The sequence below is a fragment of the Capricornis sumatraensis genome, chromosome 15 (assembly GCF_032405125.1).
Source record: "Capricornis sumatraensis isolate serow.1 chromosome 15, serow.2, whole genome shotgun sequence".
NCBI classification, from domain to species: domain Eukaryota; kingdom Metazoa; phylum Chordata; class Mammalia; order Artiodactyla; family Bovidae; genus Capricornis; species Capricornis sumatraensis.
The window spans coordinates 61,276,847-61,302,657 of NC_091083.1; the positions used below are offsets into that span (position 1 = coordinate 61,276,847).

General features: G+C 45.4%; 1 protein-coding gene across 1 annotated transcript; it reads right to left on the minus strand.

Moving 5' to 3' along the window:
• Positions 1-591: 591 nt before the first annotated feature.
• CIMIP1 (ciliary microtubule inner protein 1) lies at positions 592-15,672 on the minus strand. The gene is made up of 4 exons (XM_068986675.1): positions 15,605-15,672; positions 8,075-8,156; positions 6,593-6,694; positions 592-753 (listed from the first exon to the last, which is right to left on the minus strand). The coding sequence occupies exons 1-4, from the start codon at positions 15,670-15,672 to the stop codon at positions 592-594; spliced, it is 414 nt and encodes a 137-aa protein (XP_068842776.1).
• Positions 15,673-25,811: the final 10,139 nt, after the last annotated feature.

Genomic DNA, 25,811 nt, shown 5'->3' on the forward strand with positions numbered 1-25,811 from the left:
AAGTCAGGATGAGGTTTCTAGGGAGCACTGGGAAACCCATCCTTCCTGGAGATCTGTGCTCACTGCTAATTTTGTGCTTGTTTCTGCTTTAAAGCTGTTCATATATTGCCGATATTCTGGGGAATGACTGTGGAGGGGTCCTCAGAGCACATTATTCCTCCTGAAAAGCGGGCCCAGGGGCGCTGGGGTACAGAAACACCTGGCCAACCACCTCATCTTAACAAGGATGGTGAGAAAGGGGATGGAAAGCGACAATAAGGGTTTAGACAAATATTTAAAAATGAGATCACATTGTGTCTTTTAAAGCTATCTCTAAAATTTCCAAGGTTTGAAAAACTATTCAGAGTCTATTTTGCCTTATTCATTGCATTAGCCAGGAATGAATGCATTACAAGAATGTTCCAGAAAGGAAGAACTGATGAAAACGTCTAAAGGCTGTTTTGTGTTCTTTTCAACAACATCCCATGAACGCGTGTTGGGGGGAACCTCCATTCTCAGGGGGAGGCCTGGAGCTTGTCCTTTCCTGGGCACGGGCACTGGGGCTGGCGGTCTGCCCTTCCTTGCCCCAGGGGCCAGGGTTTCCATCTGGACTCAGTGCATGCCTTGTTTCGGCCAGTTTAGCTCCTTGGCATACGCCCCTTTGCAGCTTCTGATCTCATCGTCGTGCTCCAGACACTTGTTTAGGCCCGGCACCCCGGACCGCCAGCCAATGAAGCCCTGCGTTGTCTTTGGGACTGGTGGGGAGGGCAGCACCTGGAATAGAAAGACAGAGGGTGAGTTGCCTTGGGCCACAGCCACAGGAGGTGTGGCTCCAGAGGCATCAGGATCGGCGTGCGAGACCTGGTGTGGAAAAGACAGAAAGAACCCTGGTACAGGCCACCAACAGACACATCGGTCAATGGAATAGAATAGAGAGCCCAGAAATGAACTTGCACTTCTATGGGCCCTTAATCCACCTGAAAGGAGGCAGGATATATAATGGGGAGAAGACATCCTCTGGGATACATGGTGTTGGGAAAACTGGACAGGTACTCGATGGCTCAATGGGTAAAGAATCTGCCTGCAATGGAGAAGACACAGGAGACTCAGGTTTGATCCTTGGGTGGGGAAGATCCCCTGGAGGAGGAAATGGCAACCCACACTTCAGTATTCTTGCCTGGGTAATCCCATGGACAGAGGAGCCAGGTGGGCTATAGTCCATAGGGTCACAAGAGTCGGACATGACTTGGTGGCGAAACAACAACATGTGAAAGAAGCAAACTGGTCCACTTCTCACATCATGCACAGAAATGAACTCAAATGGGTTAAAGCTTAAAGCTAAGATCTGCAATCATAAAACTTCTAGAAGAAAACCTTGGCAACACACTTTTTGATGTTGGTCTTAGCAATAATTTTTTGGATATGTCTCCTAAGGGAAAGGAAACATAACCAAGTGGGTACTACATCAAACTAAATGGAAACTATCAATAGGACAAAAAGGCCGCCTACTGAATGGGGGAAGATATTTGCATACGTATCCAATTAAGGGTTAATATCCAAATGTACAAAGAACTCATATAACTCAGCATCACAGAAACAAACAACTTGATTGAAAGGTAGGCAGAGCACCCGAGTAGACATTTTCCCAAGGAAGATATACAGGTAGTTAATAGTCACATGAAAATGTTCAGTGTCACTAAACATCATACCTGTCAGAGTGGCCATCATAAAAAGACAACAAGTAACGTGTTGGCAATGATGTGGAGGAAAGGGAACACTCGTGCATTGTTGGTGGGATGTAAACTGGTGCAGTTACTGTGGAAAACAGTTTGTTAGAAAAGTAAAAATAGATCTAACAACTCCACTCCTGGATATTTATCTAAAGTAAATGAAAGCACTAATTCAAAAAGATATATGCAATTCTATGTTAACTGAACATGTTAAAGAAGGCTGAGCGCCAAAGTGTTGATGCTTTTGAACTGTGATGTTGGAGAAGACTCTTGAGAGTCCCTTGGACTGCAAGGAGATCCAACCAGTCCATTCTGAAGGAGATCAACCTTGAATATTCATTGGAAGGACTGATGCTGAAGCTGAAGCTCCAATCCTTTGGCCGCCTGATGCGAAGAGCCGATTCATTGGAAAAGACCCTGATGCTGGGAAAGATTGAGAGCAGGAGGAGAAGGGGATGACAGAGGATGAGATGGTTGGATGGCATCACCAACTCAATAGACATGAGTTTGAGTAAACTCTGGGATACAGTGGAGGACAGAGGAGCTACTGTGCTGCAGTTCATGGGGTCACAAAGACTTGGACACGACTTAACGACTAAACAACAATAAATGTTAACTGAACCATTATTTACAATAGCCAAGATAAGGAAGCAGTCTAAATGCCCATCAATAGATGAATTAATAAAGATGTGGTCTGTACACACAACGGGATATTACTCAGCAATAAAATGAATGAAATCTTCCCACTGGTGACAACATAGGTGGCCCTAGAAAAATTCTTAGCAGTGAAATAAGTCAGACAGAGAAAGACAAATACTGCATGATTTCACTTACATATGGATTCTTAAAAAACAAAGGAACAACAGAAACAGAACCACAGAAACAGAGAACACACAGGTAGTTGCCAGAGGGGAGGTGGAGGAGGAGAGAAATAGGTGGAGATTAAGAGGTACAGACTTCCAGCTACAAAATAAATGAGTCACGGTAGGAAACGTACAGTGTGGGGAATATAGTCGGTAATTATGTAATATCTTTGTATGGTGACAGATCATAACTAGACTTGTGATCATTTTGAAATGTTTAGAAACACTGATTCACTATGCTGTATAACAGAAACTAACAGTGTTGTAGGTCAATTACCTTCTAAAACAAACTCATAGGAAAAGAGATCAGTTTTGAGGTTACCAGAGGAAAGGCTGGAGAGGTGGGGGACAGGATGAAGGTGGTCAAAAGGTACAAGCTTCGAGTTATAAGATAAAAAATACTAGGGATGTAATGTACAACACGATAAACATAATAAATGCTGCTCTATGTTATATACAGAAACAGTTACGATTAAGAGAATAAATCCTAAGAATTCTCATCACAAGGAGGAATGTTTTTCTAGTTCTTAAATTTTGTATCTGTATGAGATGATGGATCTTCACTAATCCTAGTGTGATAATCATTTCATGATGTATGTAAGTCAACTTCTGATGCTGTGTATTTTCTACTTACTCAGTAATGTATGTCAATTATAGCTCAATAAAATGAAGAAAAAAAATCAGAAAAGACAGAAGGAAGAGCCAGTGTCCCTAAGAAAGCTTCCCTGAATGTAAGTACGCACCAACTCGCTGGACTCAGAGATCACATGTTCCCTGAAAGTAATGATTGATCATCAAACATGTCTTTTTATCTCATAATGTTTAACATATTTAATTCATGACCTCCAGTAAAATAACTAAAAGAGCAAAAAAGAGAAACAAAAGCAAGGTGCAGATATATAGAATATTATAGTCCATAGTTGTTGTTTAGTTGCTAAGTTGTGTCTGACTCTTTGCGACCCCATGGACTATAACCCGCCATCCTCTGTCCATAGGATTCTCGAGGCAAGAATACTGGAGTGGGTTGCCATTTCCTTCTCCAGCGGAGATTCCTGACCCAGGGATCAAACCTGTATCTCCTGTGTCTCCTGCATTGGCAGGCAGGTTCACTACCGCTGAGGCACCAGGGAAGCCACAGTTTACAGTGCCCTTTATAAAATATATGGCAATATTGTCAGATGGTAGCCTGGCAGTTATAGACCTTCCAGGTATGATTAGAAGGCTTTATGATATGTGTATAAACACACACACACATTGACTGACACACACACCAAACCATAGATACCACAGAAGTGAAAAAAATTGATTCTAATTAAAAACCAAAAAGGAAATGGGATTCTATCTGAAATGAAAAAACACAATTTCATTTGTCAATTCCTTGAAATTTGAAAAATTTTTGGAAAATGAGGGTGAATGCTTATGTGAGGTTTGCCTTTCTATTTGAAATAACCTTCTGTTCTGCTCTTATGGGGGGATTTGAACCAAGACAGCAGCAAGGAATGTTTGTTCAAGCAGAAGAACTGAGATGGAGAGGTTTAATATGCTTGGGGTTATGAGTTCATGCTTAGCTCAAAGGATCTTTGAATGAGGTGGTGGCGAGAGGGGACAGTCCTGGTGGGCCAGCTGCCACTGGTGGATGAAGCCCCTTAACATATGTTCTTGATGAACTATTAACATTAATCTCCTGAGAGGCCCCACGCAGGGAGGGTCATGAACAGATGCTGGTGGGGCCAGTTTGCTCCAGCCAGCAAGTTCTCCACAATGCTAGTCCAAACTGGCTGTCAGGCACACAGACTGGCTTTCAAGTCCAGCTTGTAAGAGAAATGCAGTCAGAATCCACCCCGGGAGCTCACACTTCACCCATCAGATTGGCAAAGAGATGAAGACACCACTGTCGACATGGGTCTAGAGGGAAAATCTGTGAAGGGCAACATTACCGCTATCTATGAAAAAGGAAAACACAAACATGCTTTAACCTGACAATCCACCCCTCAGCATTTATCCTAAGACATCCTAATACCTGCATGTGCACGTACCAAGATTATTGTGGGAGACTGACTGCAGCCCTGTGTGTCACAGCAGATGCCTGGACACAGCCCACATGCCCATCCCCTGAAGACCCATTCAGTCACAGCCCCTCCACCCCATGGAAAACTATGCAACAATGTAAAAGATGGAGGCAGCTGTGTGTTCTGAGATGGGATGACTTGGAAGATAAACTGCTAAGAGAAAAACGATGTATACAATGTGTAAAATATGGTATAAGTTGTGTATATTAGCTGCTCAGTTGTGTCCGACTCTTTGTGACCCCTTGAACTAGAGCCACCAGGCTCTTCTGTCAATGGGATTTCCCAGGCAAGATTACTGGAGTGGATAGCCATTTCCTTCTCCAGGGGATCTTCCTGACCCAGGGATTGAAATTGGGTCTCCTGCATTGCAGGCAGATTCGTTACCAGCTGAGCCACCAGGGAAGCCCGTCCAGGGTTAAGGGAAGGGTTATATAAATTATGGTCGATCTGTACAATTAAGAAAAATGCAGTCATTAACATATTAATGATTCAGAATGCTATGGGTAACTGCATGGAAAGATAAATAGGATATATTGTTGAATGAAAAAAGATTACAAAGCAGTCTGCAGAATTTTATTTTAAAATATGTATATATGCATGTATGTATGAGTTTGTGTGTATGTGTGTGTGTGTGTGTGTGTGTGTGTGTGTGTTGAAGGAGTAGCTGAGGATAGCACTTAAGAGCAGGGCTCTGAAATCAGACACACTTGACCTTGGAAAAGTTGTTCAGTCTTTGTCAGCTTCGGTTTCCTCATCTGCAAAATGGGTTTGATGGCAATTATATCCATTCTCCAGGGATGTTGTGGAAATAAAATAACCATGTAAAGCACTCAGTATGGGGAGCAACTAAAGGGCAATAATAAAAGAAGATGAGCTAGCATTTATTGGTGTACGTGGAGGTGCAGAAGGCATATGGAAGAACTCCCCAAAATGTTAACCATGGGTCAGTGTATATATATGGATATTTTAATTTATGATTTATATTTTGCTGCATTTCTAGAAAAATCGGCAAGTCTCTCTTGCTGTATAATCAGCAGAGGAACCCTCTCAATATCTCAGTGGAATGCATTCTTTCATTCATTCAGCTAATAGGTCGTACCCACTGAGCACCTAACTCAAACAAGCTGGCCATCCCATCTGACCCTGAGGGTGTCAGAGAAATAAAACCCAGAATCGAACTCACCCATCCCTGGCCTCCTTCATCCTGAGTTTTCATCCCCCTTCCCCACATCGGGACACGGAAGTGCCTGCTCCATAGCCGGATGGAGAGCAGAACCCAGGATTAGAGTGACAGAGAAGGCATGAGAAGGGCTTTCCTGGTGGCTCAGACCATAAAGAATCTGTCTGCAAGGCAGGAGACCTGGGTTCGATCCCTGGGTTGGGAAGATCCCCTGAAGGAGGAAATGGGTACCCACTCCAGTATTCTTGACTGGAGAATCTTATGCACAGAGGAGCTTGGTGGGCTACAGTTCATGGGGTCGCAAAGAGTCAGACACGATTAAGCCACTAACACTTTCACTTTTCCCATGAGAGACGACCAGGGATATACAGAGCTCAGTAACTTCTAGAGGCATCTATCTCTTGTCCACATCTGACTGGTCTTTGGTGGGAATACCGTCTATGTCTTCTCCCCTCTGGATGACCTGGTCACTCACTCAGGAACAAGAGTGACATTTTAAGAAGGCAATTCTCAATATTCGGTGGCCCTGCTTCCCTCTGCAAATCAGGCTCAGATCCCAGTTCCTTCCTCTGGACTCCAAGGTCCTGCACATATAGGGACCAATAACCTGCTGTGTCTCCCATGTGTGGGCTTAGGAAGGACTGGAAACCCATGTCCCTGTGGCCTGGGCACTGCTGTGCCCAAGGCTTGGCCCACCTGAAGCAACACCCTTTCTGGTGGGGTGGAGATTTCTTACTTAGGAAAACAAGTACTTAAAAAGACTTTGCAAACCTTGATGTAGTTCTCCACTGGGGTCACTGGCTGGATGCGGAACCGCTCAGGAAGCTTGATTTTGGGCTTTGGGGTGGCTGGTTCTTCTTCACACTTGATCAGCTGAAACAATCCCCAGAGGCAGGGCCCCACAGGTTGAGACCTCAGGAGCTTCCTTTCGCCGTCCCCCCAGAACAAGACTCTTCACAGGTGACAAAGGCGGGACTCAGGTCAGTGTTAGAAAGGGGCAGAGTGGGGACGTACGGGCAGCCCAGCTCAGGCCCAGGCTCCCACAGGCTGCCCATTTACTGCCCCGCCCTTGATGTGAGAACATGTTACAGGTTATGGACTCAAACTAAAAACCTGCCAGCAAGGCTCAGGACCAACCTCTTAAACTACGAGGACAGCCCCCAACGCCCCCACTTTTAATTTTTAAAGCAATTTTGAACTCTTCAAAATCCTGATTTAATTACACATGAAGACTATTAATACAGATTCTTTTATGCATATCATATTAATACAGACTCATTTTATGCATAAAATTTCAAATTGTGTAACTCTCCAAGTATTAAGAAAGCTCATTAAGAATGGCATAATTTCAGAGCCAGTGGGACAGGGTGAATTACAAAGGGGGTTTATACTGTCTAGAATCAAGTACGTTTTGAATTTTGCTGCCCTTGAGTGATTCTGCCTCCCTCTAGAGAAATGTGGTTTCCTCATGTTGTGTCCTAGGGATCTCATGGAAGGTTGCAAACCGCTGGCCACCATCCTGGTGAAGCCCACATAAGCCCACACATATGTGGGTCTTTATATGGTGTTTTATAAATGGAGCCACTATTCTAGACTCAGACATTTTCATTAAAGCATCTGAATTTCCAGACTCTCTTGAATGATAAGAAAATGCAGCTGAGTCTGTCTTTCCCGCGAGCCCTCAGCAGGGTGATGATGGTGCCTCTGGCTGATGTCCCCAAAACTCCCTATTTATTATCTCTGGTCCTTTCCCTCATTTCTGGTGTAGGAAATACCAAGAGTTATTTTCCTAATAATCCTGCAGATGCTCACTTGGTCTCTCCTGTCTTTCCCTCTGAACCTCACAGTCACTCAAAGAGGAAGTGAAGACTATCAACCCATTTTACAGATGGCAAGTCCAAGGCTGAGTAGCCCTGGAATCAACCAGACCAGCATCTCCCTTTGGTGCCTTTCTTAGCTGTGTGAATTTGTCCTTTTTTGAGCTCAAATTCCTCATGTGTAAAATGGGCCTCAAATAGCATCCTTCTCTGCACAGGGGTTGTCTTATGAACTCAATGAGCTGGTTCTGATGAAGCACCTAGAATGTGCCTGGCATGTAGTAAAAGCTCAATAAATTAGTAAATCAAAGGAACTTTCAGGTGTCAGCCATCTTCATCTATAACATGCTGGATAAATTTATTCCTTTGAATTGAACACTTCATAACCATTTATTCTTGAGTCTATAACTTCCAGGGTCATCAACTTTACATTTACCTCCTTGAAGGGTGTTGATAAAAATCCCCAGTTCTGGGCCCAGTTTTGCCGTGCTTCGTTTTCAGCCTTCAGGCGATATTTCCTGGGGGGAAAAAAAAAGTTCTTAAGTGATGTACAACATTTGAAAAGGGTTGACATAGCAAACCCTAACAGGTGCCCTGGGGAGAATTTGACCTTCACTGATGCACCTGGACTGAGTGATGATTCCAAGACAGGGAGAGAGTGGGAGGCCCTGTCGCTGGGGGATTGTCACTCATGAAAGGGAGACACGTGTCTTAGAACCACAGATGCTGGTTGGATGGTACATCAAGGACCAGACAAGACTGGGGCTGCCTCTGCCCTAGGGGTCATCTCGATACTGGATCCCTTATTTTAGGGGCCCTTGGACCTACAGTAATGGGGGGGTGTTAAATCATGATGGAGGTACAAGTAAAGTTCCTTTGTTTTCAGAGCAAGGACCAGGGCAGCGTGAGGCACCAGGGTGCAAAATTTAAGAAGGCATCCATTCCCAGTTCCTGCAAGGGCAGAGCCAGAACCTGCATGACCTTGACATGGAGCCCTCCTTAAACACTACACCCCAGGCCCCTCATTTGTTCCACCCTAATCCTGGCCCTGCTTTTGCTGCACACGTAATATAATTTATACATAACTATTCACGAGCTGAAGTGAGTTTCAGTTGAAGTGCAGGTGTGTCTTTTGCAAAAAAAAAACCTGATTAGACATTTATTCATTTTGATTTTCAAGTTTTCTTTCCTATTTTGGAGCTGGTGTCTGCACCCCAAGCCCCCTCTAATGTCTCAACAGTTTCTGAGGCCCAAGCGATTTCCCCGGGGGCTGAGCACCTAAATCAGTTAAACCACTCAGTCGTGTCCGACTCTTTGCAACTCCATGGACTGCAGCACACCAGGCTTCCCTGTCCATCACCAACACCCAGAGCTTGCTCAAACTCATGTCCATCGAGTTAGTGATGCCGTCCAAGCATCTCATCCTCTGTCATCCCCTTCTCCCCCAACCTTCAATCTTTCCCAGTATCAGGGTCTTTCCCAATGAGTCAGTTCTTCCCATCAGTGGCCAAAGTATTGGAGTTTCAGCTTCAGCATCAGTCCTTCCAAGGAATATTCAGGACTGATTTCCTTTAGGATTGACTGGTTTGATCTCCTTGCAGTCCAAGGGACTCTCAAGAGTCTTTTCCAACACCACAGTTCAAAAGCATCAGTTATTCAGTGCTCAGCTTTCTCTATGGTCCGACTCTCACAATCATACATGACTACTGGAAAAACCATAGCTTTGACTAGATGGACCTTTGTTGGCAAAGTAATGTCTCTGTTTTTCAATATGCTGTCTAGGTTGGCCATAGCTTTTCTTCCAAGGAGCAAGCGTCTTTTAATTTCATGGCTGCAGTCACCATCTGCAGTGATTTTGGAGCCCCCCCCCAAATAAAGTCTCATCTCACTGTTTCCACTGTTTCCCCATCTATTTCCCATGAAGTGATGGGACTGGATGCCATGATCTTAGTTTTGTGAAAGTTGAGTTTTAAGCCAACTTTTTCACCCTCCTCTTTCACTTTCATCAAGAGGCTCTTTAGTTCTTCGCTTTCCGCCATAAGGGTGGTGTCATCTGAATATCTGAGGTTATTGATATTTCTCCCAGCGATCTTGCTTCCAGCTTGTGCTTCATCCGGCCCAGCATTTCGCATGATGTACTCTGCATATAAGTTAAATAAGCAGGGTGACAATATATAGCCTTGGCATACTCCTTTCCCAATTTGGAACCAGTCTGTCGTTCCATGTCGAATTCTAATTGTTGCTTCTTGACCTGCATACAGATTTCTCAGGAGGCAGGTCAGGTGGTCTGGTATTCCCATCTCTTTCAGAATTTTCCACAGTTTGTTGTGATCCACACCGTCAAAGGCTTTTGCATAGTCAATAAAACAAAAGTAGATATTTTTCAGGAACTCTCTTCCTTTTTCAATGATCCAACGGATGTTGGCAATTTGATCTCTGGATCCTCTGCCTTTTCTAAATCCAGCTTGAAAATTTGAAAGTTCATGGTTCTTGTACTGTTGAATCCTGGAGAATTTTGAGCATTACTTTGCTAACGTATGAGATGAGTACAATTGTTCGGTAGTTTGAACATTCTTTGGCACTGCCTTTCTTTGGTATTGGAATGAAAACTGACCTTTTCCAGTCTTATGGCCACAGCTGAGTTTTCCAAAATTGCTGGCATATTGAGTGCAGCACTTTCACAGCATCATCTTTCAGGATTGGAAATAGCTCAACTGGAATTCTATCCTCTCCACTAGCTTTGTTCGTAGTGATGCTTCCCAAGGCCCACTTGACTTTGCATTCTAGGATGTCTGGCTCTAGGTGAGTGATCACAGCATCATGGCTATCTGGGTGATGAAGATCTTTTTTGTACAGTTCTTCTGTGTATTCTTGCCACCTCTTCTTAATATCTTCTGCTTCTGTTAGGTCCATACCATTTCCGTCCTTTATTGTGCCCATCTTTGCGTGAAATGTTCCCTTGGTATCTCTGATTATCTTCAAGAGATCTCTAGTCTTTCCCATTCTATTGCTTTTCTTTATTTCTTTGCATAGATCACTGAGGAAGGCTTTCTTATCTTTCCTGCTGTTCTTTGGAACTCTGCATTCAAATGGGTTTATCTTTCCTTTTCTCCTTTGCCTTTCACTTCTCTTCTTTCCTCAGCTGTTTGTAAGGCCTCCTCAGACAACCATTTTGCCTTTCTGCATTTCTTTTTCTTGGAGATGGTCTTATCACTGCCTCCTGTACAATGTCACGAACCTCTGTCCACAGTTTTTCAGGTACTCTGTCTATCAGATACAATCCCTTGAATCTAGTTGTCACTTCCACTGTATAATCATAAGGGATTTGATTTAGGTCATGGTAAAGCATCTGTCTATAATGCAGGACACCTGGGTTCGATCCCTGGGTTGGGAAGATTCTGTGGAGAAGGAAATGGCAACCCACTCCAGTACTCTTGACAGAAAATCCCATGGATGGAGAAGCCTGGTGTCCATGGGGTCACAAAGTGTTGGACACGACTGAGCGACTTCACTTTCACTTTCTTTTCATACCTGAATGATCTAGTGGTTTTCCCTACTTTCTTCAATTTAAGCCAGAATTTGGCAATAAGGAGTTCATGATCTGAGCCACAGTCTGTTCTGGATCTTGTTTTTGCTGACTGTATAGAGCTTCTCCTTTGGCTGCAAAGAATATAATCTATCTGATTTTGGTATTGACCATCTAGTGATGTCCATGTGTAGAGTCTGCTCTTGTGTTGTTGGAAGAGGGTGTTTGCTATGACCAGTGAATTCTCTTAGCAAAAACTCTGTTAGCCTTTGCCCTGCTTCATTTTGTACTCCAAAGCTAAATTTGCCTGTTACTCCAGGTATCTCTTGATTTCCTATTTCTGCATTTCAGTCCGCTATAATGAAAAGGACATCTCTTTTGGAGGAGCATGACCCTGCCCATCAGAACAAGACCCAGTTTTCGTACAGTCAGTCTCTCCCATCAGGAAACTTCCATAAGCCTCTAATCCTTATCCCTTAGAGGGAAGACAGAATGAAAACCACAATCACAGAAAACTAACCAAACTGATCACGTGGACCACAGCTTTGTCTAACTCAATAAAACTATGAGCCATGCCATGTAGAGACATCCAAGACGGATGGGTCATGGTGGAGAGTTCTGACAAAATGTGGTCCACTGGAGAAGGGAATGGCAAACCACTTCAGTATTCTTGAGAACCCCATGAACAGTATGAAAAGGCAAAAAGATAGGACACTGAAAGATGAACTCTCCAGGTCAGTAGGTGCCCAATATGCTACTGGAGAAGAGTGGAGAAATAACTCCAGAAAGAATGAAGAGACGGAGCCAAAACAAAAACAACGCCCACTTATGGATGTGACTGGTGATGGAAGTAAAGTCTGATGCTGTAAAAAACAATATTGCATAGGAACCTGGAATGTTAGGTCCATGAATCAAGGTAAATCAGAAGTGGTCAAACAGGAGATGGCAAGAGTGAACATCGACATTTTAGGAATCAGTGAGCACCTAAAGCTGAGTCTTTATTTCCAAAGAAAGTGTAACATGAGACAAAAATATGAGCCATATATGTACTTAAAGTGTTCTAGAGCCACATTTTTTTAAAAAAGCAAAAACAAACAGATAAATTTAATTCTGGTGTCAATTTTCAGGGGCATGAAGTTTTTGAAATCTAGTGTTTTATATTTATAGCTCATTCCAATTTGGAATAGTTACCTATCCAGTGCTCGATAGCCACTGTGACATGGGACAGAACAGTCTAAAGGTTTAACTGGCTTTGTTCACCAAGGAGGGGCCCTCTGATTTGGGTCTTGAAGGATAGTAAGAGTTTGTTTGGTGGGGGAAGAGAGGAAAAGGCATTCTAAGCAGAGGAAACAGACCCTGCTATGGTAGTATAATATTCCTCCTGTGGGTACTTGGATAAAAATAAAGATTAAAAAAATAATAATAGCATGTATTTATTGCAAATAATACTGGCTTTCCATTTTCAAGAGTGATATAAAGTTTTCTATAAAAAACTGGAAATAGAACTGTCTTATGACCCAGCAATCCCACTACTGGGCATACACACCGAGGACACCAGAATTGAAAGAGACACGTGTACCCCGAAGCAACCTAGATGTCCATCAGCAGATGAATGGCTAAGAAAGCTGTGGTACATATACACAATGGAGTATTACTCAGCCATTAAAAAGAATACATTTGAATCAGTTCTAATGAGGTGGATGAAACTGGAGCCTATTATATGGAGTGAAGTAAGCCAGAAAGAAAAACACCAATACAGTATACTAACACATATATATATATGGTATTTAGAAAGATGGTAATGATAACCCTGTATGTGAGACAGCAAAAGAGACATAGATGTATAGAACAGTCTTTTGGACTCTGTGGGAGAGGAAGAGGGTGGGATGATTTGGGAGAATGGCATTGAAACATGTATAATATCATATATGAAATGAATTGCCAGTCCAGGTTTGATGCATGATACAGGATGCTTGGGGCTAGTGCACTGGGATGACCCAGAGGGATGGTACGGGGAGGGAGGTGGGAGGGGGGTTCAGGATGGAGAACACGTGTACACCTGTGATGGATTCATATTGATGTATGGCAAAACCAATATAATATTGTAAAGTAATTAGCCTCCAATTAAAATAAATAAATTTATATTTAAAAAAAGAAGAAGAAAGTTTTCTATAAAAAGAAGTTCATTAGGTCAAACAAAGCTAATTTAAAGAAAAATATGAAGTGACTATTATAGAATTTTCAAGGAAATGGTAAAAGTCTTAAGAGATGAAAATAGATAACTGAAGTTTAAGAGGTTAGCATGATGGTTTGTTGTTGCTAAATATCCCCTGGTAAAGGGAAATGACTACCCAGTCAAGTATTCTTGCCTGGAGAATTCCGTGGACAGAGCAGCCTGGCAGATTACAGTTCATGGGGTTGCAAAGAGTCGGATACTACTGAGTGACTAACACTGCATTTACTTACTTGTATCTAAATTAGTAACTTTCCATATTGGTTAAAACTTCTAAGAGATGGGATATTACCTAGCAATGGGACAGAAAGGCAAATAGAAACATCCATTATAGATGTTTACTGAATATGAGTCTTTTGGAAAATGGATTTAATTCTTTAAAACTTCTTGTTAAGAAACCAGGATAAGCAAGAGTAAATGTAAAGTGCTCTCTTTCGAACTGAACACTCAGTTCAGTTCAGTCTCTCAGTTGTGTCCGACTCTTTGCAACCCCATGAATCACAGCACGCCAGGCCTCCCTGTCCATCACCAACTCCTGGAGTTCACTCAAACTCATGTGCATCGAGTTGGTGATGCCATCCAGCCATCTCATCCTCTGTCATCTCCTTCTCCTCCTGCCCTCAATCCCTCCCAGCATCAGGGTCTTTTCCAATGAGTCAACTCTTCGCATGAGGTGCCCAAAGTATTGGAGTTTCAGCCTCAGCATCAGTCCTCCCAATACACACCCAGGACTGGTCTGCTTTAGGATGGACTGGTTGGATCTCCTTGCAGTCCAAGGGACTCTCAAGAGTCTTCTCCAACACCACAGTTCAAAAGCATCAATTCTTCAGCGCTCAGCTTTCTTCACAGTCCAACTCTCGTATCCATACATGACCACAGGAAAAACCATAGCCTTGACTAGACGGACATTTGTTGGCAAAGTAATGTCTCTGCTTTTTAATATGCTGTCTAGGTTGGTCATAACTTTCCTTCCAAGGAGTAAGCGTCTTTTAATTTCATGCTGCAATAGCCATTTTGGAGCCCAGAAAAATAAAGTCAGTCACTGTTTCCACTGTTTCCCCATCTATTTCCCATGAAGTGATGGGACCGGATGCCATGATCTTAGTTTTCTGAGTGTTGAGCTTTAAGCCAACTTTTTCACTTTCCTCTTTCACTTTCATCAAGAGGCTCTTTCGTTCTTCTTCACTTTCTGCCATAAGGATGGTGTCATCTGCATATCTGAGGTTATTGATATTTCTCCCGGCAATCTTGATTCCAGCTTGTGCTTCCTCTAGCCCAGTGTTTCTCATGATGTATTCTGCATATAAGTTAAATAAGCAGGATGACAATATACAGCCTTGACATACTCCTTTTCCTATTTGGAACCAGTCTGTTGTTCCATGTCCAGTTCTAACTGTTGCTTCCTGACCTGCATACAGGTTTTTCAAGAGGCAGGTCAGGTGGTCTGGTATGCCCATCTCTTTCAGAATTTTCCCGTTTATTGTGATCCACACAGTCAAAGGCTTTGGCATAGTCAATAAAGCAGAAATAGATGTTTTTCTGGAACTCTCTTGCTTTTTCCATGATCCAGAGGATGTTGGCAATTTGAAAGTGCTGCACTCAATATGGCAGCAAATTTGGAAAACTCAGCAGTGGCCACAGGACTGGAAAAGGTCAGTTTTCATTCCAATCCCAAAGAAAGGCAAATGCCAAAGAATGCTCAAACTACTGCACAATTGCACTCATTTCACATGCTAGTAATGCTCAAAATTCTCCAAGCCAGGCTTCAGCAATATGTGAACGGTGATCTTCCAGACGTTCAAGCTGGTTTTAGAAAAGGCAGAGGAACCAGAGATCAAATTGCCAACATCCGCTGGATCATGGAAAAAGCAAGAGAGTTCCAGAACAAATATTACGATTTTTAAAAACATTGGGTAAATCTTAAAAATAAGCACTCAACCGTCAGCTCTCAACAAGCAAAGCTTTGCAGAGGGCTGTAGAGCCAGATGCAAAATGTTTCAGGCCTTTACGGTGCGCCAAAGAGAAGAGAAAGAGAAAGGCTCTTTCGTCAATGTCCCCTTTCCGCAAGGCATCCCCACCACCTCCAGCACACGCTCCTAGCGCCCAAAAGTCGACCACTTCCAGGACTAGGTGGGAAAACTGAGGCTGCCAAGTGTGCACACTTTGGGTGGGAACGGCCCACTGGGTTACTGAGTCCCCGGCGTTACCAGATCTCATCCTGGGCCACGAGGTTCATGCGCTCGGCCGCACCCGTGCTGATCGGTTTCTGCGCCATGCGGCCTAGGGTCTTGGCACGCCCCTGCGCGCTCAGGCCTCGGGCTCAGCGTCTCAAGTCTCCTGGGAGACCGGTTGCTGAGCAACGAGGGACGCGGAGGCGGAGCCAGGGCCGCACCTGGGGAGACTGGGGCAGCCGGGCTCTCCTCTCCAGGCGTCAGGGCTCCTACTGACAACCTCGGTCCACAGTCATGGTCTTCGCGCGCCTCCCTGCCCACCAGCTTTGTCCGGGGCTGTCACAACCCTCCTCCTCTGCAGAAAACCTTGGGGAAACCTCACGACCTTACACCCCCTCCTCCTTTTAGACCTGTCACGCAAGTATACTCGCCAGGCGTACCAAGCCTAAGCGTACGGAGCTTAATGGATTCTGTCATAGAGACTCCTGTAACCACCGCCTAGATTACGAAATAGGTCACCCCAGCCCACCTCTTTTGTCGACTTCCCTTAGCTTCCCGGTGTCGTTTTTCTCTGGCTTCCTTGTTCCAGTGTTATGTTTGAGAGGTTCATCCGTATTGCCACGGGTACCCAGGGTGCGGTCACTTCCATGCGGACGGCACTGGGGCCAATCTTTGGGGCCTCCATGAAAATGCTTCTGTGAATTTCAGCTCACGTGGCTTTTGGCTATACACGCATGTGGCTATACATGCATTTCTTTGGCATCCATTCTTTATAATTATCTCCAAATGCAGCTCAAAGATAATACTGCCTTCCGACCCCACACTCCAATCTCTCTTTCATGCCCATCAACACTAATCCCTCATCACTGGGATGCTCATGGGGTGTTTGTTGACTGACCTATTGACCTCCCTGCCCTAGCTTCCATCCCACCATGTTGTCATTGGCCTGGGACTGAAAATGTGTCTAAAACAACAGAACATGCATCCACTTCTTAGGGCAAGGGAAGGTTCCTCTGCTTGAGCAGCTGCAGGGTACACAGGTGTCCAGAGCCTAGCGGTGCTGAAAGAAGGAGGCAGCAAGCTTCGCTGACCTATAGATCATCTCCGGATGACTGAGAGCCTGTGAGTGCTTTCATCTCCTCACTGGAGATCGGGGATTCTCCCTGGCAGATAAGTCTCCCTCCCTTCCTAACCCTAACCTCCTGGGGTATTCACAGATTTGAGCGTTTATCACAGTGTTTGGATGATCTATCTTCCCCTCTTGATGATATTCCCCACAGTCAGCTGTGTGATGCTCCTCTCCGCTGCTGGAAATGCTGGGTGGAGGCCCAGAATTGGGTGGTCCCTACTGCTGCTTCAACTAAAGTACTGAGGGGGCCAGGCAGGGGCTGGAATCAGAGCTGTGGGTATTCATCAGCCTGATGGTTAGCACCCCATGGCCACAGCTGAGCAAGCCGGCCCGACAGGCTGGATTGCTGCAGGTGGACAGGGATGAAGGTGGGCCTGGAGTTTCCTGCCTGGTCTTGTCTCTGAGGTCGCCATTCCTACGATGGGAGAGAAGGTGTCCTGAGAAGAACTGTGAATGGTGGATACTAGGAAGAGAAGAGGATCTGTTGTATAGGGGACAAAGTCTGCTACTCACTTGGGAAGCTTCTAAGAGGATTTTGTTACAATGATTAATTAAGAATAACTTTGTTTGCTGAATGTCTGTATGCCAGACACCAAGGGTTCATTCGTTCTTCAAATGTTTGCTGGGCGCATCCACGTGCCTGGGGATCCAGGAAGGAACAAGGCTGCCAAAGTCATTGCCCTCCTGGGGCTGACTTGTCTGGAGGGAAGACACACAATGAAGCAAGTGAAGGCGGATCAACAAATGTACTGTCACCCTGGACAGAGATGTGTGTTGCCAAGAAAGTTAAATCAGGGAAGGGGGCTTGAGGTGACAGGTCCAGGGAAGGGCCTATTCTAAGTGGGTGGTCAGGAAAGGCCTGTCCGAGGAAAGGATGACTGAGCACAGAACTGGGGAGGGGGGCCCCCATGCAAAGGGGTCAGAAGACCACTTTACCCTTTCCATGGAGGACAGAGGTGCAAGACAAAGGTCCTGAGGCAGAACAAGCCCAGGGTGTTTGAAAACCACTGAGGAGGCCAGTGCAGCTGGTGGGCTCCCTGGAAATGTGGCCAGGTGCAGAAATGAGAAAACAAGCACAGTGTCTTCCAGTTTTACTAAGTAAGCACACAGATGTGAATGCAGCCACATGAGAATGAAGCCTGATAGATGAAATACCAGTAAGAGGAGAGCACCCCAGATGAGGCAGGAAAGTACAGAGGAGGTGATGAGTGAGTGGGGTTTTGAAGGATGAATAAGAGTTTGCCAGTCTTGCCCATTCTCACCAGAGCCTTCTATTGGTAGGGTTGCATGTGGAAATACACAACACAGCATAATTTCATGGAGCACACCTATACTATACTATATACTAAGACACTATGTATTTATTAAATATAGCTGGGCATCCATATCTTATATGACCACCCTACCCTTGGTGAGTTTCTTCACCAGTGTACCTACCACACTCAAACAAATACATGTGCATATATGAAATTCTATTTATTTTTTACTTCTGGTGGCCTGTGTTTCTTTGTTTTATACACATCCACCTTCTCTCCTGGTTCAAGGGGTTGAAATCTCCTCCTCAGGATATTTGAAACAAAAGATTCATGGACCTCTGACAGACATAATTTATTCACCTATTGCTTTTATTTTATTGGAAAATGTGTTTTGCAGCACAGATTTTGAAGGGAGAGCTGAGAGATAAAAAGGCCATATTTGTTGATTAGATGTGGGAAATGGAGACTGTTTATAGCTTGCAGAGGCTTTGCCACGTTCCTGTATATCAATATTTTGGCCCTCTCTCAGCATTTCAGGATGGTTGATTTCTGATTTTTTATTTTTTTCATCTTGCTGTTGCTTTATAAAACATCCCAACAACTGGAGCCAACTGCTTCTTTTAGGGTTTTAAGCTTAAACAGTTTTCTTTTTTATTGTATGATTTTTTTTTTTTTAAACCAAAAAAGGCTTTGTGCAGGGAGCGGTCCCTGCCAGCCAGTGTGCCGTTTTTCTCAGCACGGCTGATTATTATCTCGACTGTACAACAAAGACGCGGAGGCTTGAACTGAAGGTGCCAATTTGCACGGAATGTACTTGATGGCTTACTGGAGCTTCAGCTTAAGGATCTTGAAAGTTCTCGCCTTCACACACCCATTATGCTCTCTTTAGTCCCAGCAGAAAGAACTCTTGTCTTCCTTCACAAATAGTCTACACTCCACACACCTAAGGTAGCAATTATTGTCATTCTCTGTGCCTTGTGATGGAAGAAAAAAGCTGAGTCCCCCTTGCCACCCCCGCAACACCCTAGAAGCCTCCCTCCAGAGCCTGTTCGCCATCCAGCTTAATTATCAATTATTGCTCCAATTAGAGACCCCACAGCAGGCGAGGGTTCCATGCGTCCTGCTCTTTCTCCCCTGCCTCTCTTGTCACAGCTCTTATGATGTGAGAAAAGCGCAAGCCCTGTGTGAAAAGGAAAGTGAATTTGGATGTAAAGAAAGGAAACTTTTGATTTCCAGGTGTGAACGTGGCTGGAGGATCTGGGTCATTTAGGGTGGTAGGTGCCTGGACCCCCACCTTCTTCTGGTGGCTCTTAGGATTGGAAAGAGAAGGCATCTGTGCACCTGCAATGAAGGGCTTGGCAAGAATACAGCTTGAAGATGCATATGCTCCGAGGACAGGGGTGTCACCTCTGAAGGGTTTAGGCATAGCTTCAAGTCACAAAACTGAACTTGAATGGCACTGTAAGTACAGTAATTATCTATTATCCCAGAGGTATTTTATGGAGCTGGACGGGGCACACAGAGGGCTCAGCTCCCACAGAGGACCTGCTACCCTGTGTTCTGTTGACAGAGGGTCAAACGGGGTTTCTTTGTTTGTTTTACTTAACAATTTCATTCTTTTAAAAAAATTGTTATTTGGCTTCACCAGGTCTTAGTTGCAGCATGCAGGATCTAGTTCCCTGGCCAGGGATCTAAGCTGGGGCCCTGCCTTGGTAGCTTGGAGTCTTAGCCACTAGACCACCAGGGAAGTCCCCAGACAGAGGCTTTTAATGGGAAAATGGATCACTGGGCAAGGAGCTGAGGAGGGAGCTGGTTTCCAGGGTCTATTCCCTAAGATTACAAACATAGGCATTTACCCACCAGGTGGCTCCGGGCAAATTTCTCCCCTCCTCCAATGGTTGAAGCTTAAGGCCAGATGACTTTGAATGACCACTCATTCATCATTCAACCAACAAATATCTAGAGTCCTTTCTATGTGCTAGGCTTGCCTGGTGGTTCAGATAGTAAAGAATCTGCCTGTGGTGCAGGAGACCTGGGTTTGATCCCTGGGTCAGGAAGATCCCCTGGAAAAGGGAATGGCTACCCACTCCAGTATTCTTGCCTGGAGAATCCCATGGACAGATTACAGGCAGGCTACAGTCCATAGGGTCACAAAGTTGGACATGACTGAGTGACTAACATTTTCACTTTGGGGTTTCCCTGGTGGCTCAGACTTGGGGTGGGGAGTTTGGACCTTATTCCAACAAAGGTCCTGAGTGCCTTTGGGTAGCTCTGTCCAGCTAAACACACAGGGCTTCCTGTAGGAATGATGCTCATTGTTATTTTGCAGAAGCAGACACAGGATCAGAGAAGTTAGGTCACTTGTCCATGTCACACAGCTGTGAAGACAGAAAGCCAAGATCTAGGTGCCCTTCATCGTCAGTGTGGCAAATGCAAGAAGAGAGATTACCTGGAACACCTGTTCAGGCCTCTTAGATGGATAATCTTCAGGAATATGTCATGTCCCATGTTATAGTCTGGACAATCTTAACGCCTATATAGGAAACCAATAGCATTGCACATTTCTGCGTCTGCCCCCCACCACTCCCTACCCCTTGTTGAGTCCTGCCCCAGGCCGCAAGTGCAAGACCCTGCCTGAAGGCCACAGAAGTGGAGCTGAAAACCAAGTCCACCTCTGAAGCTGACTGAGCCCCTTTGTAACCTTGCCAAAAGCCCACTGATAGTCACTAACAAGCTTCCTGACTCCCAGTTAAGCAAAGAGGCCCACTCCAGTGAACACCCTATAGCGCCCCAACGAACCAGCTAACACTAACCTTCCAGCAGGAGTTTTTTATGTCTTGAGGCTAAAAATTGGCTTTTAACTCATGAAAACTGTCGGCTTTCCCTGGTCTGTCAGGAGGTGGGCCCACTGTGCTCACAGTGCCACATTATCTCTGCTCTTTGTTCTTCATAAACTCCCTCCCTTCTGAAATGCTTTGTGTCTGGAAATTCTTTTCCAGCCCACACCCAGACTGCCTCAACACCCCTTACCTCTACAACCCAGGCTCGAGTGGAGGCCCTCCCCACGAGCACCTGCAGGGCATTTGTGGAGAACCCAGCACGTGCTAAGATCCGGGTGTGGGTGGTTAGGGCTTAAGTCTCATTTCTCCCTCCAGACCCAGCCACTGGCGGGGCCCAGCACACAGTAGGCCCTCAGCAGACTCTTGTTGGTTGCGTGAAGTCTGTTCCAGCCATTCGCAGTTAGAAGTCTCACCCAGGGCGTGAAACGGCAACACGAAAGGCTAAGAAATGTGTTAAGGAGAGGCCTTTCTTGTCATGGACATGGAGGCAGGACCCACTGGGATTTTGCAAATTTGATATAAAAGGCAAGTTGATTTTGTGCATTGATCTCTCTCTGCATCCTTCACGCTGGTGTCTAGGGAGACATCTCATGGAGGCGACTATTGTTCATGTTCAGATAACTTCATATAAAGTGGATTTTAAATGAAGGCTTGGGGGCTCTATGAAATCCAGAAGGCTAAGTTGGGAATATCTATCATTTCAGAGATTTGCTACCACTGTGACTACTGAGGGGCTATGTGAGTGCCAGGGCTTTTAAAGCTGGTTAATAAGAATAGCAGCTGCGGTGGCTCCCAGTTCCTGCCCATCTATCTGATCATTGAAGAGGCTTAAAAGGGAGCATTTGGATGGGGATCCAGGGAGACCACCATCTACAGTGGCACACAGCTGAGGAGGCCACCGTCTACAGACAGCCTCACCATCCTTCAGTTCTTTTTCTGTGACTGGGGGACAGGAAGAGAGAGAGGACAAAAAAAGGCGAGGAGACAAAAGATGGAGTTCATGAATTTTTTGTGGCCTTCTGATGCTGTACATTGTGGAGGGGAGATCCTAGGCTCTGAAATATGGAAATCTCCCAGACTCACTGGGGAACCTGAGGGTCCCCTTGGATGAGAGAGCTTGGAGCTTCCAAGGAAAAATAGAAACCCACTTCTGGAGACCCCTAAAGCCCAACTGACAAGTACAAGACACTCACATGCCGTGTAATCAGCTTGGACTTTGTCCTAGGTTTTGTTCCAGGGAAGAGCATACTGTGCCCTATATTGTTCAGGTTGCCCTGGCCTGAAGAATGGACTGTATAGCAACTTGGAGGCCAGGGGGCCAGTTGGGAGGTTGATAATGATACCTAGACAAGTGGTGATGAGGCCTGAGCCCTGAGAGTTGGCATTTGGGGTGGGAAGAAAGAGTTAGATATGGTGGGAAGAGGGGAAATTAGGAGGATGTATTAGCCAGGACTTTTGCATGAGTAAAAAAGGGGGATTGTTTAGTTTCTGTATTTGAAGAGTTGAGAAGCTTCAGGTAAGGCTGTATCCAGGAGTTACAGTGGTGCCCTCAGGACCTGGTCTCCTCCCCTCTGGGCTCTGCACATCTGCCCGCTGGTTTATCTCGGGCAGGCTCTTGTGCCAGTGTTCATCAGAAGCTCCAGGCTCCCAGTGGATGGAGGCTGCTCCCTTCCCTGCAGCTCCTGCACCAGACTCAGCATTCTAACTGGACTGCCACAGGCTTTTGCCCATCTCTGGCTGGATCACCATGGCCAGCAGACAGAATGAGATGAATAACGGGCTGCAGCTACAGGTCTACTTTAGCGTCTGGATGGGCAGGGAGGCATGTTGGTTCCTGGAGAAAAGGTCAAGGTACAGGTAGGTAATCCTGGCAATGGTCCCTGCACAGGGCGTGGAGGCCCGGTAGATGATGGGAGGAAGTGGACGTCATAGTTGACTCTGAGCATCATGCTGACCAGGGGCTGGTGCTGGGTCCCGTGAACTGAGCCCGCTACCAAGGGGGTAGGGGAGTGACAAAGACAACAGTGACACTGGGACCAAATTGAAGCAAAATAACCCGCTGGCTCTTGACTTCCCTGGTGGCTCAGTGGTAAAGAACCCACACACCTGCCAACGCAGGAGACTCGGGTCTGATCCCTGGGTCAGAAAGATCCCCTGGAGAAGGAAATGGCAACCCACCCCAGTATTCTTGCCTGGCAAATCCCCTGGATAGAGGAACCTGGCAGGCTGTGGTCCATGGAGTCGCAAAAGAGTCAGATATGACTTAGTAACTAAACAAAACAAGCAAGCTATTAAAAACAACCCTCTGCCTCAACTCGACTTAGGTGTCCCTGATTTATAAATCTGTGACTTTGTTTGCTGGTAACTCAACTGGCATTTCCACTTTATCTCTCAGTTAAGATCTTGTCACCCTACAATGTGTTTACTGTCCTTTGTTCAGGAAAAAAGGATGAACCAATACAATTTTGGATGAGTGTTATAGGAAAAGCATATATTTGGGTCCAATACAAAGAACATTTTCCAAACAGGTCTGTTGGGGAGGACTGTTGGAGCCTGGGTTCAGGGGTGTCTTCAGGTGAGTTGGGGGGCTCCAGCTGTGTGGTTAAACTGTTAGGCTCACTCCCCACCCAGCTTGGGTGGCTCCAACGTGCCTTTGGCCCTTTCCTTAGGTTGCAGGGTCTTTTCCTATCCTTGTGCTTCTTGCACAGAACTGTTGCAGAGGGGAGCTCTCACAGGATGCTGAGATTTCAGGCTGCTCTGAGGATCTTTCCTGAAATGTCTGCCTGAAATGTTTATGTTTTCACGTATCTGCCCAGCTGGGTACAGGAAACATCTCAAATTTCTCCTGGCTTTGTTATATAATTCATTTGACTTATAATATGGCTACACATTGGGCTTCCCAGGTGGCGCTAGTGGTAAAGAATCTGCCTGCAAATACAGAAGACACAAGAGACTCTGAATCTACTCTTAGGTCGGGAAGATCCCCTGGAGGAGGAAATGACAACTCCAGTATTCCTGCCTGGGAAATCCCATGGACAGAGGAACCTGGCGGGCTACAGCCCATGGGGTTGCAAAGAGTCAGACATGACTTAGCACCACCATCATCACCATGGCTACATATTTAGCCCTCTTTAGAACTTTCCCAGGAAACAGGGGTTTCAGGAAAATTTGGGGGAAGGACTGGGGAAAAAAAAAAAACCTGACTTTTTCTAGATGTGACTGCAAATTTTAATCAATGCTTCCAAAGTTATAAAAGAGCTACATTATCTTCATAAGAGGTTGTCAGTGTTTATCAGGCACTTTACTATATGCTGGTATTGTGCACAGACAATACTATACTGAGCTTCTGCATTCATCCTGAAAGGTAGATATTGTTATCCCATTGTGCAGATAAGAAAACCAAGGCTCAGAGTGGCTGTACTCCCAGCCCAGGTCAGCTGACTGTTACCAAGTCCAAGTTCCTATTGTTCTCTGCATGACAGGCCTGTAAACCAAGAGACAAGTTGTTAGGACAAGGAATAGCAACTTTATTAGGAAAGCCAGCAGACTGAGATGATGGTAGGCTAATATCCCAAAGAACCATCTTAGCCCAGTTAGAATTCAGGCTTCTTTAATACTAAAAGGACAGGGGATGTCATTGGTTGTTGAAACTTGGCGTCAGAATCCTTTGTTATTGCGGCTGTCCATGTAGGTCAGGTCACAATATTCCCATAAGCCTCCCAGACAAATGTTGTCCTCTGTTCTGCAAGTTTTAATCTCTATATGAATGGGAAAGTGCTGTACCCTTAAAGGTCAGAGTCTTGGGAATGGACTCTCATATATTTCAGGCTCTAGGCAACATTCTTAACCTGTAGCAAAAGCAACAGAACAGAAAAGAAAAAGTAAAAGAAATACCGGATATGATGTCAGATTTGTTCTTCTCTGTTACATTGAGGGCAGGAGGAGATGGGTGTGACAGAGGATGAGAGGGTTGGATGGCCTCACCAACTCAATGGATGCAAGTTTGAGCAAGCTCCAGGAGATAACGAAGGACAGGGAAGCCTGAAGTGCTACAGTCCATGGGGTTGCAAAGAGTCGGACACGACTGAGCGACTGAACATTTTATAACTACTGTATGTGATGAAATCTAAAATGCCTTTGATTGTTAGATGCCCTGTTATTTCATGTGCCATAAACACACATACAGTCTAATTTGCTGCTGAGAGACTGAGCCGAGAAGTAGCTGAGTGTGCTCGGTTTCTGAGCTCTAGGTGTCACCTGGGAGGTGTGTTTGGCTCGCCGTGGATGGATGGGGTATAGCTCAGTAAAATCCTGGGCAGAAGGATTCTGTCCTTGTCATACTTTTCCCATGGACAGGGGTAGAGACCAGGGAACATCTGACAGCTATTGGAGGCCTCGCTGGAAACAGACAGCCTCCAGAGCCTCGCAGCTGGATTGTTCTGCTCTTCACAAAGGAAACTCTGACCTGCAGGGCCAGCTTCTTGCTCAGCTCTCAAAAGAGGGAGAGATCAAACCACCAGCACCCTCTGGGCATCACTTCCCTCTGCCCATTAAGTCTGACATCCATCAAATGTAAGTTGTGACTCAGTTTCAAAGATGTTAACATGTGAAATAATGTACATTTAGAATCAGCAAAATACAGGGCCTCGAGCCCAGGTTTGGTAAGAACAGAGCGCGCATCCAGCATGAAGAGCCCAGATGGGCAATGCCCCTCTTCAGCCCTGTGCCTGGCCCTTCCTCCAGACCACACTCTGCATTTGCACAGGGCACTACTGCTGCTTCCTTCCAGGTCATGCACAGGGTATATTCCATCTCTGTCTTCATGCGGAGCTAGTGCTGATAGGGACTTCCAAGGTGTTAGTGGCAGGGGCATGGGGACAAGAGATGAAATGTCCCTGCCAAAGATTTGCTGAAACTCTGGACACTCAGGGACTTGGGCCATGAGATGAGAGGGGGATGTGTTCCTGGTTGCGGGGTTGGGGCGGGGGTTGGGAGGCAGGTAATCTCAGGTGGCTGAT